The following is a 14177-nucleotide window of genomic DNA, read 5'->3' on the forward strand; positions in this document are numbered from 1 at the left end:
AAACAAAGAATGAAAGAATGTGCTGGTGCTATTTTTCTGCTTGGCACTAGATTTCAGAGAGAAGAAATCTGGGTGTACAGAGAAAACATCATACCCTTTGAGCTGCGTATCCTTCATCCAAATGGAATCCCCCCACAAAAAACACATCTGCTTTTATAGTGCAATACCCCCTTGGCCAGAGAGGACCTTATCACTGGATAAAGCACCTGGCAGGACCACCACATTTTAGCACTAAGTAAACATTTGCAGCTCCATCCTCATTTGTATTGACTCAGAGGAACACCCTCTGACTTCAAAGGGGCTTTCTTCTAAGTAAACATAGCTAGCGTTGACACCCCCATAAGAAGTAACTATTTCTTGAAGATCATACTTGGCAGCTACAAATTCACTTGCCGGTTTTTAAAAAATAAATGAATAAATAATGAAATCTGCTTAGGAAGTGGCACTTATCAAATAAAAATATCTGATACAAAAGCCATCCCTTTACAGGTTACATCAATATCCCAACCTCTTATTTGCTGGATGAAGAGTTCTTTGTAATTCAAAACGCAGAACGTTAACGGAGGTCATACCGATTTTATATCTCCTGGCAAAGTGCTTTGAATGCCAAGCAAAATTAACAATTAAACCCATTTAAATTGTTAACAACTGCCAGATTAACATCTGAGACAAAGCAACAAGCAACATTTGCAATGTCACATCGAAAGCAAGAGACACTCCTTACAATCCACAAATGAGTGACCCTAGCAATTGTTACTTTACAAACAACCTGATCCTATTGATGTTCAGTTGTATGTAAATCTTCCTTACTCTGAAGCAAGTGTGCGCAAGATTGCAACCTCACTTTACTTTGTAAACCAGTTTGGCTGAAATTTTGAAGTTTCGACCTATGAAATATGTATTGTACTGGTGTGCGTATACCTTTTGGTATGTATGTATTCTAAGTGTGTAGGGTGTGCACGCATGAACTAAAGAGAAACATAACATGTTTCTCTTTAAACAAATGGGAACAGGAGAAAGTATTTCCTAAAAGATAGCCAGCGATCAACCTGCACTGCAACCACCCTACCAGAAGAGTTCAGCTTTATATTGTATCCTTAAGGTACTTTAAGGTTGTGATTCCAGAAATCCACATCTTAGTAGCCAATAAAAAAACCTGGGGTCTAGGAAAGAAAGTAGCACTTCATAAATCTTGCCATTCTAGAGCGTGTATTTTAAGGCAGTTCAGCACTTTAAAAAAATATATTTCTCGTTGCAAAATTCTAATGGAAGTAGAGAGGAAAACAAAGTAGAAAAGTCCAAGAAAACAATAGATTTCACCGTCATTTTCACGTAAAAAGTGGCGTTTGGGTAATGCTATTATCGCAGAATTCCTTTGTGTTTGTGTGTGTGCTTCATTGTTGGAAGAGCGGGGTTGAGTAAAGAATTGTACATAAGCTGTGAAACAGGAGAGACTGCATTGCTTGGTCTGCTGTTCTAAGTTCTCACTGTGGCAAAGCTGTATTTGGGGGAGGAAAGCAATAATTCCTAAGGGCAGAATCCTTTCCCTGCCCTGGTGCTTATTTCTTGTCCCACTTTGCACAGAAGCAGCACACCAGGACCCCACAGAGAGTGAGAGGTCAGTGTGCCTCCTACGTCCCTGGCATCCCTTTTGAAATTGTGTCTTGTGGTTCCTGGGAGCTTCTGTGGATGTGGATGTGTGTGGAAGAAGAAGAAGAAGAAGAAGAAGAAGAAGAAGAAGAAGAAGAAGAAGAAGAAGAAGAAGAAGAAGAGAGGAGATCAACTATGAAACTGCGCACTACTTGCGCATGAAAATAAAATAAAAGGAAAGGAAAGCAGGGTTTTGCTGAAACAGAACTCGTCAGAATTGTATCATCTCTCACCTTCCATTTTGTTCTGCAGCAACTGCTCCAGATGCTTCTCTTCTGGGTCCTGGGATTCCTCTGGACTTTCAGAAAGAAAATAAGATTCCCAACCTGGCAGGCTTCTGCTTCAAAAAGGAGCTGTCTTGCATCGCAGCAATGACACTCAGGGCTTGTCAAGGAAGGACAGGAAATACTTGCATGTTGTGTAGGAACAGAGCACCCCCAGGTGGTGGGGGGAGGTGGCAGATGTGGTGCAAAAACATAATAACGAGGCACAGTTTTTTTAGTTGCTGTTACTCATTTGTTGAGGGGGGGGGCAGGAATCCAGCCGTCCTTCTCCTAGTTAAGGAAGCATCGCTTCTCCAGTACTCAGACCACAGAGTATTGATCTGGGAGGTCTTCTCCCCTAACTGTGCGTCTGTCAGCTGCTTCTCCCTGTTTGATTCAGATTACTTAAAACCATTGCAAACATTAGCAGTGCACTTCTGTGCACATTTATGCAGAAGTAAGCCACACTCTGTTCAATGGGACTTACTACCAGCTCAGTTTGTATAGGAATGTGGCCTAAAGGTTACAAACACAATTTAGCCTAACCTTCCTCACAGGGGTTGTTGTGAAGATGAAATGGGGAGGAGGATGAACATGGTTATGTACACCACCTTGAGATCCTTAGAAGATAAAGTATATTTCTATGGTATATAAATGAAATAAATAAATAAAATGATTACATAAAGCTAGTGAGGCCACTACTGAACGGGGCCTGACTGTTGATGGGCAACTTCAGGGCCCATCTTGCTCTCCTTTCATAGGGTTCTTTACCTTCTAGGGACAGATTTTTCCAACTACTGTCCTTATCTCTTCAATAATAATAATAATAATAATAATAATAATAATAATAATAATAATAATTTATTATTTATACCCCACCCATCTGGCTGGGTTTCCCCAGCCATTCTGGGAGGCTCCCAACAGAATATTAAAAACACAATAAAACATCAAATGTTTAAAACTTCCCTAAACAGGGCTGCCTTCAGAGGTCTTCTAAAAATCAGGTAGTTGTTTATTTCCTTGACATCTGATGGGAGGGCGTTCCACAGGGCGGGCGCCACTACCAAGAAGGCCCTCTGCCTGGTTCCCTGTAACTTGGCTTCTTGAAGTAAGGGAACCGCCAGAAGGCCCTCAGAGCTGGACCTCAGTGTTTGGGCTGAACGATGGGGGTGGAGACGCTCCCTCAGGGATACTGGGCCGAGGCCGTTTGGGGCTTTAAAGGTCAGCACCAACACTTTGAATTGTGCTCAGAAACATACTGAATAATCTCCTCTTTGAAGTAGGGCACAAGACCAACCTATTCCTTTTAAAAAAAATAATTTATTTAACATAATTATTACACAATATAAGCAAAATATTGCAAATACATACATACATATTTCAGATAAGCACACATATATAAAAAAGAACAAAAGAGAAAAGAAGAAGAAAAGAAGAAAGAAGATAAAATAGAGAGAGAAAAGAAGAAAAGTTGGAAGAATTTCTTCCAAATTTATTCTACAAATATCTCAATATGAAAATATTAATAAAATTTCATTCATTGACTTCCATCGCTTATGCTGCACTTCCTATATGCATTTTAAGCAAGATTATATCTGTTATTCTCTATTATTCCCATACAATCTCACACAAATGTTCTAATCGATATGTTTTCTAAATCTTTCATAAATCTATTCTAAACACAACCAATACTTTACATTCAATCTTTGTCTACATAAATAGTCATTTAAACATTTCCATTGTTTCTGGATTATATTTTTTGGTTTTTGTCTTATCAAATCAGTCAACTTTGCTAATTCCAAGTATTCACATAATTTATTCAGCCATTCTTCTTTAGTTGGAACATAATTTCCTTTCCAAAGTCCAACCTATTCCTTAAGCCACCCTGAATGGGCCCAGTGGGACCTCAGTCACTCTCTGGAAAGGGAGCAGGCGAATGCCCACCCCATGCCTCCCCTACAACAGCATCTTGCAAGGGAAGATGGGCTGCAGGAGGCCAGGCTATCTTCCAGAGATGCACATTTGCCATGACGGACGCTCATAAACCTCCAAAGAATCCCGAGGTTCTCCGGAACAACCAAGGCAGAACAGTAGCCACGGTTACTAGAAAGACAAGTTGACAAGTCTGTTGGCGTGACAGTTGGAACGCCGACTGGACCCAGGAGGGGTATCTCCCTTTGTTTCCCCCTTCTCCTCCCCTTATGGACAGAAGAAGGCTGAGAGGGCCAGAGTAGCAGAAAAGGATGGACTCTCCATTGCACCATGCAAGGTGGCAGCGGTTGGTCGCCCCTTCCCCTGTACATCGCCCCCCACCTTCTCCTCACGATGGGGGTCATGCTGAATGCTCTCATGGCCTTGACCCAAGGTAACTGACATCCATTTTACAATGGATCGGCCAATGTTATCCAGGTCTGGGTACCGGGATTCCCCAGGGGGCGGGACCAACCGGCCAATGAGCATCGCTTGGGTCCGCTCCTTGGTGGTTCTCAGGCCTAGCCTTCTCACAGAGGGTACAGAAACTGGGTGAGGTGGGGGGAACCATTACATATACAGTGGTACCTCTGGTTACGTACTTAATTCATTCCGGAGGTCCGTTCTTAACCTGAAACTGTTCTTAACCTGAAGTACCACTTTAGCTAATGGGGCCTCCTGCTGCCGCCGCGCCGCCAGAGCACAATTTCTGTTCTCATCCTGAAGCAAAGTTCTTAACCCGAGGTACTATTTCTGGGTTAGCGGAGTCTGTAACCTGAAGCGTATGTAACCCGAGGTACCACCTGTAATTAAGTCTATTGCAAAAAACAACCAAAATGGGTCTTGTTGTGGCACCTTAAAGATGAACACATTTATTTTGGCAGGTTTTGTGGGCAATAAATCCTCCAAGGTGCTGGCTTATTTTATGCCCTTCAATCTGACTCATTCTCATTCTGCTGGAGCCAATTTGTGTGCCACATCAAGTATTTTGGGTAGAACGTTAGGGTGGCTTGCCACGCAAACGCCATCGGATGAAATTCCCTCTTCCTATGCCATTCTGAGAGGTGTAGGAAGCCTGTCCTGTGTTTGCAGCTGGCCACATTTGCAAGAGGTCCTGCTGCTTGCAGCAAATGCAGAGCCACTGCCCGCCCCCGCCCCCGCCCCCGCCCCCCACAGCACCACACAAGGACTTCCACCTGCTTCCTGCTCCTATTCCTATAGATTGTGTGGTCCTTCCAGAGTAAGGTAAGGTGGGTCATGTAGCCCCAAAGAGCACCAGATCCAGACCCTCTTTCGTCAGACAAACCGCCTACCAACATCTTCATTTTATCGGGATTGAACCTCACATCATATTCAGACCCTACTATTCCTCCAGGTAGCTCAGGGCAGCTTGCATTGCATTGTAATGCTTGTTATCTTCACAACAACTGTGTGTGGAAGGGTAGGCTGAGCATTGACTGGTCCAAGGTCATGGAGCAAGCTTCGTGTGAGTTGAGATTTAACCCCAGGTCTCTGTGGTTCAATCCCATGTGCTCTAATCATTAAATAATTTTATTTTCCCCGCAGTCGAAAATGAAGTGGGCAAAGAACAGTATTCTGTTACGTCAGTTAAAAAGAATTTCATTTATGGCAATACCCACCATAAAGGTAACATTGTATTTTTCCATTTCTAAAATTAAGATGGTGCATGGAATACAGTGTGTGTGTGTTGTTGTTGTTGTTGTTTAGCAATGAAAGGAGCAGAGATAATTCTTAGAAGTTCAACAGGAGCATCGTATCCTGTTTGTGTCACTTTATTGAAAGAGGTCTAAACCACTGAGCCGCTTGGGCTTGCCAATCGGAAGGTCGGCGGCTTGAATCCCCACGATGGGGTGAGCAGTTCGAAAGCACAACAGTGCAAATAGATAAATAGGTACCGCCTTGGCAGTAAGGTAAACAGTGTTTCCGTGCGCTCTGGCTTCCGTCACAGTGTTCCATTGCGCCAGAAGTGGTTTAGTCATGCTGGCCACATGACCCAGAAAGCTGTCTGTGGACAAACACCAGCTCCCTCAACCTGAAAGCGAGATGAGCGCCACAACCCCATAGTCACCTTTGACTGGACTTAACTGTCCAGGGCAGTGCCGGATTTATGTATAGGCTAAGTAGGCTGAACCCTAGGGCCTCTAAAACTAGGGGGCCTCGCCAGCCTGCCCGCTCCCCAGTACTGCAGTCTTCCCTTTCCCAAAATTGTAAACCCAAGACTTCATGCGAGGGCAGGGAAACTCAGAATAGCAGCAAATAAAATTCGCTCATACGTCAGCAACTGATAAGACTTGTCAACCAGTTCTTCCAAAGTCTTCCTAAATTATAAAGGTCCAAAATACAGGCCAAGAGAGAGCAGGTCTGGGAAGAGTGAGGCATACAATGGGCACCACCAATGAAGAGGCCCTGCTCCGTGTAGCTCCTGCCCTGTCATTTGATAGAGTGCCCACTTGCCCTCCTTCTTGACATGAAATGCTCTCTATTGGAGTCTCCAGGTCCACTACAAAGGCCATAAGAAGGGAGAGCAGGGACCTTAAAGTTCTCAACAGCTGTTAATCAAGCAAGCAAGCACACAGGTCACCTTTGTCACTGTCAGGACGCCTATGTCCTGGCCAGGCCTGCACCCAATATTTTTTTTGTAAAACCTTGTTTGTCCTCAGTAACCAAAATTATATTATCAACATATACAAGCAGAAAAGTTGTTTTCCTTCATTTGCAAGGAATCGTGCAAAACAAAGTGGCACTAATAAAGAAAAGTTCCAGGGTGGCAACAGAAAGCCAACTAAAAATGCTTTTGCAGTTCATCAAAACTATCCAGCAATATCAAGTTATAGGAAAACTGGTGCTATTAAGAGTAATCCTTCTAGTTGGTTAATTGGTTTGGCAACTTCCATGCACATGCTAATTATTTCCACTAAGAGTTAAATGAACTAATCAGAGGCAGCTACAGGAGAGCTATGAGATTAAGGTGTGGGTCAGACGCCTTGTCAATCCCAGCAGGTATATAAGAGGACAACACGGCCTGCCCAGGCCACAAAAGGTTCACAAAGTTCAGTTATTGCAGAAGTTTTTCAGTATTAATTTTATGCATTTTTGTTTATAACACTTTTCCATTTTCTTCTAGTTGTGGGGGTGGGGGTGGGGAAGGGCCTCACAAGTGGAGTAGCCTAGGACCTCTCTTCATCTAAATCTGGCCCTGGTCCAGGGTCCTTTACCTTTATCTTTACTTATGCTCAGGATATGACCATTTTTCAACATCTTCTTCTTCTGCAGTGAATGTCTATGTCAAAGTACACAGAGACAGCCCCTTCCTAGTGTGCATGGACTTGTCACTTTCACAAAGTGAAGTCATAGACCCCAACTACCTATGGATTGGGCCAGATGGACTGAACCTGAGACGTGAGTTACCTTTTTGGCAGAATCAGAAATCATAGAACTGTAGAGTTGGAAGGGACCACGAGGGTCATTTAGTCCAACCCCCTGCGATAGAAAGGATCAATAGGCTTTCTAGCTCAACTCCCTCTTGAAGACAGGGCTACAAACTCAGCCCCTCCACATGGAGAGATGGATTCACCCATACACCATAATGTGCCACAACTAGAGTGTCGGAGTAGCACAGAAATTAGGTGCTTGTCTGCTGGGATCCAAATAACTGTGTAACTACTTCCATTTGCCCAAGAGGGTATTGGGCTTGTGTTTCCTGACTTTCAGTTGCCCTGGCGCATGGCAAATCACTTTTGAAACTGACAGCTGGGAAATTATATGGCTTCCTACCTCCTCTTAACCTTTTTTGCTAAGTTAAACAGGCCCATTTATTTTGGTATCTGCGCTAATAGTGACTTCTAATGGTGGCAGCTGCCCCAGCACAGAAAGCAAAATTAGGATGCCATTTGCATGTATTGTAGGACCCCTCCCACCAGATCCTTTGCATGCCTGCAGCTGCCTTAGAGCACAGGTTCTCTAGGCTCATGTATGTTGCATGTCTGTTGACCTGGCTTTCCCTTTCTTTCTTTCTTTTAGGGAAAAGTTATGTGAATCTCACAGCTACTGGAAAGTTGATGGTGCGCGGTTTTACAGAGCACATGTCTGGATCTTACACTTGCACACTTTCTTACAGAGTTTTACAGCCTGACATGAAAGGAGAACGAGAGATATTCAAGACATATAGGTTTATGGTGTATGGTAAGAGAAGCAAGTCCTGTCTTGCCTGTGCCCTCCTAACTCTTGCTCTAGGCCTTGCCTAATTCCTAAGCTCACAAACAGGACTGAATCAGGCTACTTTGAGCCTTCAAAACATACGAGAGAAGTTTGGATACTCAGAAATGCACCGTCCTCTAATGAGGACTCAACTAGAGTTGCCAGCTTTTCAGTTATCTCCTACTCCTGTGCCTTTGACAGCAGCTAAATCTGCAGACACCATAGGTACTTTATCTCCATTATCTGGAAGGTGTTACCTGTGCATCTTTTGACAGATCAACCTGCTATAAAAGGCACAAGAGCTGGCCAAGCCAACACCTCTCTCTCCCCCCCTCCCCCCTCTCTCTCATATACACACACAGAGAGGGGGGGGCACAGGTATAGGTTTTCTGCACTTCTCTTTCTCCGCAATTAAACTGGGATTCTGCACTAATTGCTTATATGTAAGTGCCCCAGAGCACCCGTTTACTACTAATATGCAAAAACTGAGCTGGTTCACATGTCATACTAATCCACAGTTTTAATTATTTGTTATTATTTATTAAATTTGTGTACTGCCCTATACCCTCAGGTCTCAGGGCGCTTCACAGTTTTAATGCAAGGCGCATGAGTTGGAACAAACCTGAGCAAGCCTTGAGCTTTCATGCTCCTCTAATGTCTTCCCCATCCAGCTTCCCAGATGATCCAGTCCTGGAGCCATGGTTCTGAGTAACTATAGTGAACTTAAACAAGCCAACCACCCAAGCCGTGGTTTGAAGCTGGCTTGTTAATGCTAACCGCAGTACGTCAGTCAAAAAAAGGCCATGGTTAACTTAAACATGAAGCTTTAAACTCCTCCTGGCTGTGCAAGAGAAGAGGAAAGGGTTAGCACATGAATGCTCATTCTAGCTCATGCACATTATGCTAAACTACAGTTGTGATAACATGACCGTTGTTCGTGGATTTTGTCCCAGGTGCCCTGCTTCTTCCCTGACTTTTAGTGGCCAAAGAAAGAAACTTTAAGTGAGAAAGAGAAACAGCAGCAGCACTACTGGTGTGGCTTACCTGGTTTCAGATTGTAGCCAATTCATAGATCACAACCCATATACATTGACCGAGGCCTGAAAACAATAGATCATCTTACACCATAAGCCTGAGAGAAAAGAGCCTGGGTCTTTTATTTTATGTACAAATTGTAGTTGCGGTAGGTGCTTTATAAATAGATAAATATGGTTAGCAACAACAGCAGATGATAGTGCATACCATTTAGAGTCAAACACATTGTTCCTCTCACCCCCATCTTTTAAAGCATATCGGGAACCAGATTACACGTATCGAATGGCTGTTCACTTTACAACCAAAGAGTGCCGACTAACAACAAATCATCAATTCTTTCAAGAGCTAAATAAGATCTTGAACAATCTGATTTCCCACCTGACGTGTCGTATCAGCGAGACGTCCTACAGATGCTTTTCTGTCAAGCGACCAAAACATGGGCTAGAAGACGAGCTGTTCATTGTTTTTCAAGGTAACAGAAGAGGGGTGTTTCTGTTTTGTCGCCATGGCCTTTGGCCAACGGGAAACAGTGGTGGGATGATCCACATAGAGCTAAAGAGGAGCCACATAAAGAGGATCTCTAAAGATCCGTCACAGGGATATTCTATCTCCAGTCTTAGCGTCAAACACCACAGCATTGAAACATCAAATAGGCCCTCTGCCTGTTCTTTAAGAATAAAAGGGGGAAATGCTGCCTTTTACTCTTAAACAGCAGGCAGAGGATTTATTTCCAATCTTAGTGTTATGTTGTTTGGTGCTAAGATCAGAGATAAAAGATCCCCCTGACTGGCCTTTAGAGAGGTTCCCTAAAGGGCATTTTATCTCTTATCAGAAGAGAAAGTGCCCTGTCTTTCTAACAGTACACAAACTTCCTGAAAGGTCTCTTGCATACCTCCACTGAACTTCCTTGCAATATGCAGCCACCAGAGAGGGTTGGGTCTTGGTTCACATGGGCTCACACGGGGCAAAGTGAAGGCTCAAACGACATCATGAGAGCTGCCTGCAGCACAGAACATGCCCCAGAATTTGCTGCAAGGCCCTGGGGTTTAATGGCAGAGAAATCAATGGCAAAAGTCTTCTCACAAGATAGAAAGTTTGAAAGCCACTGCCATAGGCCAGGCCTTCTGTCGCTGTCCATGGTACTTGGTTATAGTATAACTGAAGCCACACTCCTTCTTCCTCTGTTGCTTGCTTCACCCATCACTTTAAGAGCTTAGGGTTTGGGGTTTATTCCCTCCCCCGCTTCCTGGCCCAAAGATGGAGCTATAAGACAGGTTATGTGTCTCCTGGATTGTCCGTCCTTTTCTAACAACACTCCTGAACAAGGCAGCGCTAGTATAGCTTTAAAGAAGGCAGCCTTTGCGGCTGCAGTCCTAAGCAACCTTACCTGGAAGCAAATTTCATTCCAATCACCCAGGTTTAATTGTGAGTAAATAAGGCTTGGGAATGAGTGCAAAAACCCTGTCTTTGGTGATTCTTTGGGCACAATTAACAGAGAAATAAATATTCATCAGCAGGCAGTTGTATTTCTTTGCCTTTTAGTGAGTCCATTTGCCCCTGGCTGGGAACTTATCTGTCGCAAGATGGCCTCTGACTGTGAAGATGTGACCAACAACCGTGTTCAAAAGGTCAGAGTTCTTTTCAAAAAAAATAATTCTGAACTGGAATATTCAACAGTTATACATTCCAAAATGCTAACAAGATAAGTGAGTTCGGAGAGAGGGAATAGAGGCTCAGAGCAGCTTACAAAGCATAAAATACCTTTCCCTACTCCTTGGCATATAGCCTCCTGTGTACACTAACAAGTCATAACCGGTCTCTCTTGCAGTATCTTGGGTTCGAATTGCTCTCTAAGTTAGTTTTTTTGGGGTGGAGATAGGTAAGTGCCCCCTCTCCCCAACTGGCAGTGCTTGGATCACTAACTGTTCTGCACATCTGCTGCAGTTGTCTTTTTATTTGGCTAACTGTTTTGAATGCTGTTTTGTGGTTATTCCATTAGGGTAAATGGGGCACTACCCCTTTAACCTCAATCTGCCCTCTGCCAGCACCTACCTGTCTGTCTCTTTACATGCATCCAGTTGAGGGGATGGCCCTGGCTGTTGGTTTCAGCACTGCCCTGGCAGAACTCAGCAAGGAGCAGGGTGGGAACCAAACTAGAATTACTTGGCTCTGCCCATCATTGGCTCTGGTTCCACCTCCTCCTGGTCTCCCTGGCCTGCCCTACCAGTACCAAGGAGCACCCTCTACCATTAGCACATGCACAGTATTACTAAGAAGCATGGCTGCCATGACAGCCTACTGAACAATGAGGCTGGCAGTGCCAACAGGAAAAGGAGGGGATAAACACTGGCTGGAGAAATTAAACGGAGCAGCCATAACCCTAAAGTCAGAGGCCAGGGTTCCTGCACCTTCGGTTTTTATCCTGAAGTGGGAGGGTGATTTCAGCGGATGCCGCTTCTCGTGACATGCACTGCAGGGGCATGAAAACCTTCACATAGCCCATTGGTATCATTTAGAAGTGCAGGGAGCAAGCAACTTCAAACAGCATAGATGTTTGAACACTAGAGGGGTCTTCCGCAGGCATTTTCAAATGTTAGTGCACAATTTATGGGGACTAAAAACTTGTTCCTTTATATAAAGAAGTGGGGAGAGAATGGTTGCTATAGAATGCACTGGCAAGGGCAAGGAAATGTGAAGGAATAAGCCCCCCTTGTTACACGTAGGTAAATATATAATGTTGATGCATCCAGTCAACATGCACGTTGTTGTATTTTTCTGACTTAATTGTATGTTTCAGGCCCAATCGCTCGTGGAAGAGTTCTTCCGTAGGCAGCAGTACATCATGAAACACGAGTTTCAGAATGCCCCTGCAATCCATTACGTAGACCACAGTTTACAAGTCACTCGGCTGGACAGCTGCCAGCCAGGATTTGGGAAAAACGACATCGCCCACAGCGACTGTGCAAATTGCTGCGGTATTTGTTTTATTATCTATCTATTCCCACCACCCTCACCATCCTCCTCCAAAGTGTTTGGGATGGCACACATGGCTTTGGGAAGGTCGCTCCCCATTTATTATCACAGCTCTGCAAGGTAGCTACTGAGGCTGAGAGAGGGTGGGCTCAGATCACCCAACAATGAATGCCCACTTGATTTCTCCTATTAAATCAAGCAATAAAAGGGCTCTTCGAGCACAGCTTTTTGAGGTTGAGAGAACACCTCCTCTGCAATCTCAAAAGCACAGAGGTGCAATTGCTCTTTTAAGAAACAGGGATGGGTGAATCTGTCTATTTTAGGTCAGCGCCACTTTGGCAAAAAACAACAACAACCCCAATTCATTTCTGCAGCACATTGCCCAACCAAAAACCTCTCAAAATACTATTGAAATATTTATCCCAAAAGTATTTTTCTTCCCTCTGCACACATGTAAGTACAAACAGTGTAGCGAGATTTGGAGAAGGATGAAAGCAGAGGCGCCAGCTTCCGAAGGAGGGGGGGTGACATCATGTGGTGCATGACATCATGGGTGCGACATCCTGATGTTGTGCTTGTAACGTCAGGATATTGGAGGAGCTGGGGTGGAGCCAAAAACAGCAGCTCAGCTGCGTGGCTTCAATGACTGAAGCTCCTTCTCTACCTGCCACTGTGACCTACTAGGGCAGGCATAGGCAAACTCGGCCCTCCAGGTGTTTGGGGACTACAACTCCCATCATCCCTAGCTAACAACATCCCTAGCTAACAACACCCGTGGTCAGGGATGGTGGGAATTGTAGTCTCAAAACATCTGGAGGGCCGAGTTTGCCTATGCCTGGGCTAGGGGATGCTTCCTTGCTCCTTCCCTTCTGTGGCAGCTGCTAAAGCCATTCTGCACTTGGCTCCACACCTGACCTCCTCCTCTACTGGTTTTGAACTTAATGGGGGCCTGGCCACCCCCCAAAAAATATTGGGGGGTGTGTCCGAGAGGGTTTGGCCCCCAGGAAATGGCACCCCTGGGTGAAAACAGCCCTAGCTGTTATGTATGCCTACCACTGGACTGAGTTCTTAATTGTACAGTGGTACCTTGGTTGTCGAGTGACTTGGCTCCCGAACAAATCAGCTCCCGAACGCCGCAAACCCAGAAGTAAGTGTTCTGGTTTGCAAACATGTTTTGGAAGCCAAACTTCCAACACGGCTTCCGCAGCTTCCAGTTGAGTGTAGGAAGCTCCTTCAGCCAATTGGAAGCCGCGGTTTGGTTTTCGAACAATCTTGGAAGTCGAATGGACTCCCAGAATGGATTAAGTTCAACAACCAAGGTACCCCTGCTATTTGTAATTCCCATCCTGTGAAAATTGCTTTGCTTCCCATTGTCACTATTACAATGAGGATTTGATGTTATAACAAACTGAAAGTTTGACAGCAAAATATTAATAGTAACAATAAAAACAAACAAACCTGATGAATTTGTGGAATAAAAGCAGTGTTGCAAGATGCGGGAATGGCCATTCAACAAATAACTTGGAATTGTAAATAAATGTTTCCCTTAATTGCAAAGGTTAGACAAATGCTTGCAATGCTGTTGCACTTGGTCCTTTGTGTATATGTTTTGTATGAGTGTGCATGGAGAGGTAGATATATAATCTTGATTGTTGCAAGAATATCATGACTGATAACCCGTTAGATGGCTTCATTTCCCCAATATGACCTTTGTCCATCTGGTTCACAGTGGCCTGTGACCCCGGGAGCTACAGCCCAAACAATGCAGTGGTCTGCCAGCCATGTACAAATATACGGATTAAAAACTACGGAGCAAAATCCTGCTAAATAAAAACAAAATGAGAAAAATGGAGAGTGGATCCTAAGACTTGTTATTTCATCATTTTCCGCTCCGATCATGGGTTCAAACAAGAGTCAAAGAAAGACATGAAAATGGTAGCACTGTATTTACCTCCACCGCAGAATGTCTAGTAAATATACAATAAAATTAAGCACATAATTCATAATTCATAATAAGATCTAACAATAAATAGCTAACAATAAATATGTGGAAACATAATACCAATA

General features: G+C 44.1%; 2 protein-coding genes across 3 annotated transcripts in view; one reads left to right on the forward strand and one right to left on the reverse strand.

Moving 5' to 3' along the window:
* Window positions 1-2050, reverse strand: part of IKZF3 (IKAROS family zinc finger 3) — a 58906-nt gene extending 56856 nt beyond the window's left edge. The window contains exon 1 of the mRNA XM_083583137.1: window positions 1884-2050. Coding sequence (XP_083439263.1) covers window positions 1884-1890 — 7 coding nt within the window. The 5' untranslated portion in view covers window positions 1891-2050. The remainder of the gene's footprint in view (window positions 1-1883) is intronic.
* Window positions 2051-4023: 1973 nt separating this feature from the next.
* Window positions 4024-13962, forward strand: ZPBP2 (zona pellucida binding protein 2). Of its 2 annotated transcripts, none has more exons than XM_083583442.1 (8): window positions 4024-4182; window positions 5451-5531; window positions 7179-7304; window positions 7926-8087; window positions 9391-9609; window positions 10680-10765; window positions 11935-12112; window positions 13840-13962. In XM_083583442.1, the coding sequence occupies exons 1-8, from the start codon at window positions 4176-4178 to the stop codon at window positions 13935-13937; spliced, it is 957 nt and encodes a 318-aa protein (XP_083439568.1). In that variant the 5' UTR covers window positions 4024-4175; the 3' UTR covers window positions 13938-13962. The 2 variants fall into 2 exon arrangements, with proteins under 2 accessions (XP_083439568.1, XP_083439567.1); XM_083583441.1 differs by having other exon boundaries at window positions 4029-4278.
* The last annotated feature ends 215 nt before the right edge of the window (window positions 13963-14177 follow it).

Source organism: Podarcis filfolensis (genome assembly GCF_964270895.1).
Source record: "Podarcis filfolensis genome assembly, chromosome: 13".
Lineage (NCBI taxonomy): Eukaryota > Metazoa > Chordata > Lepidosauria > Squamata > Lacertidae > Podarcis > Podarcis filfolensis.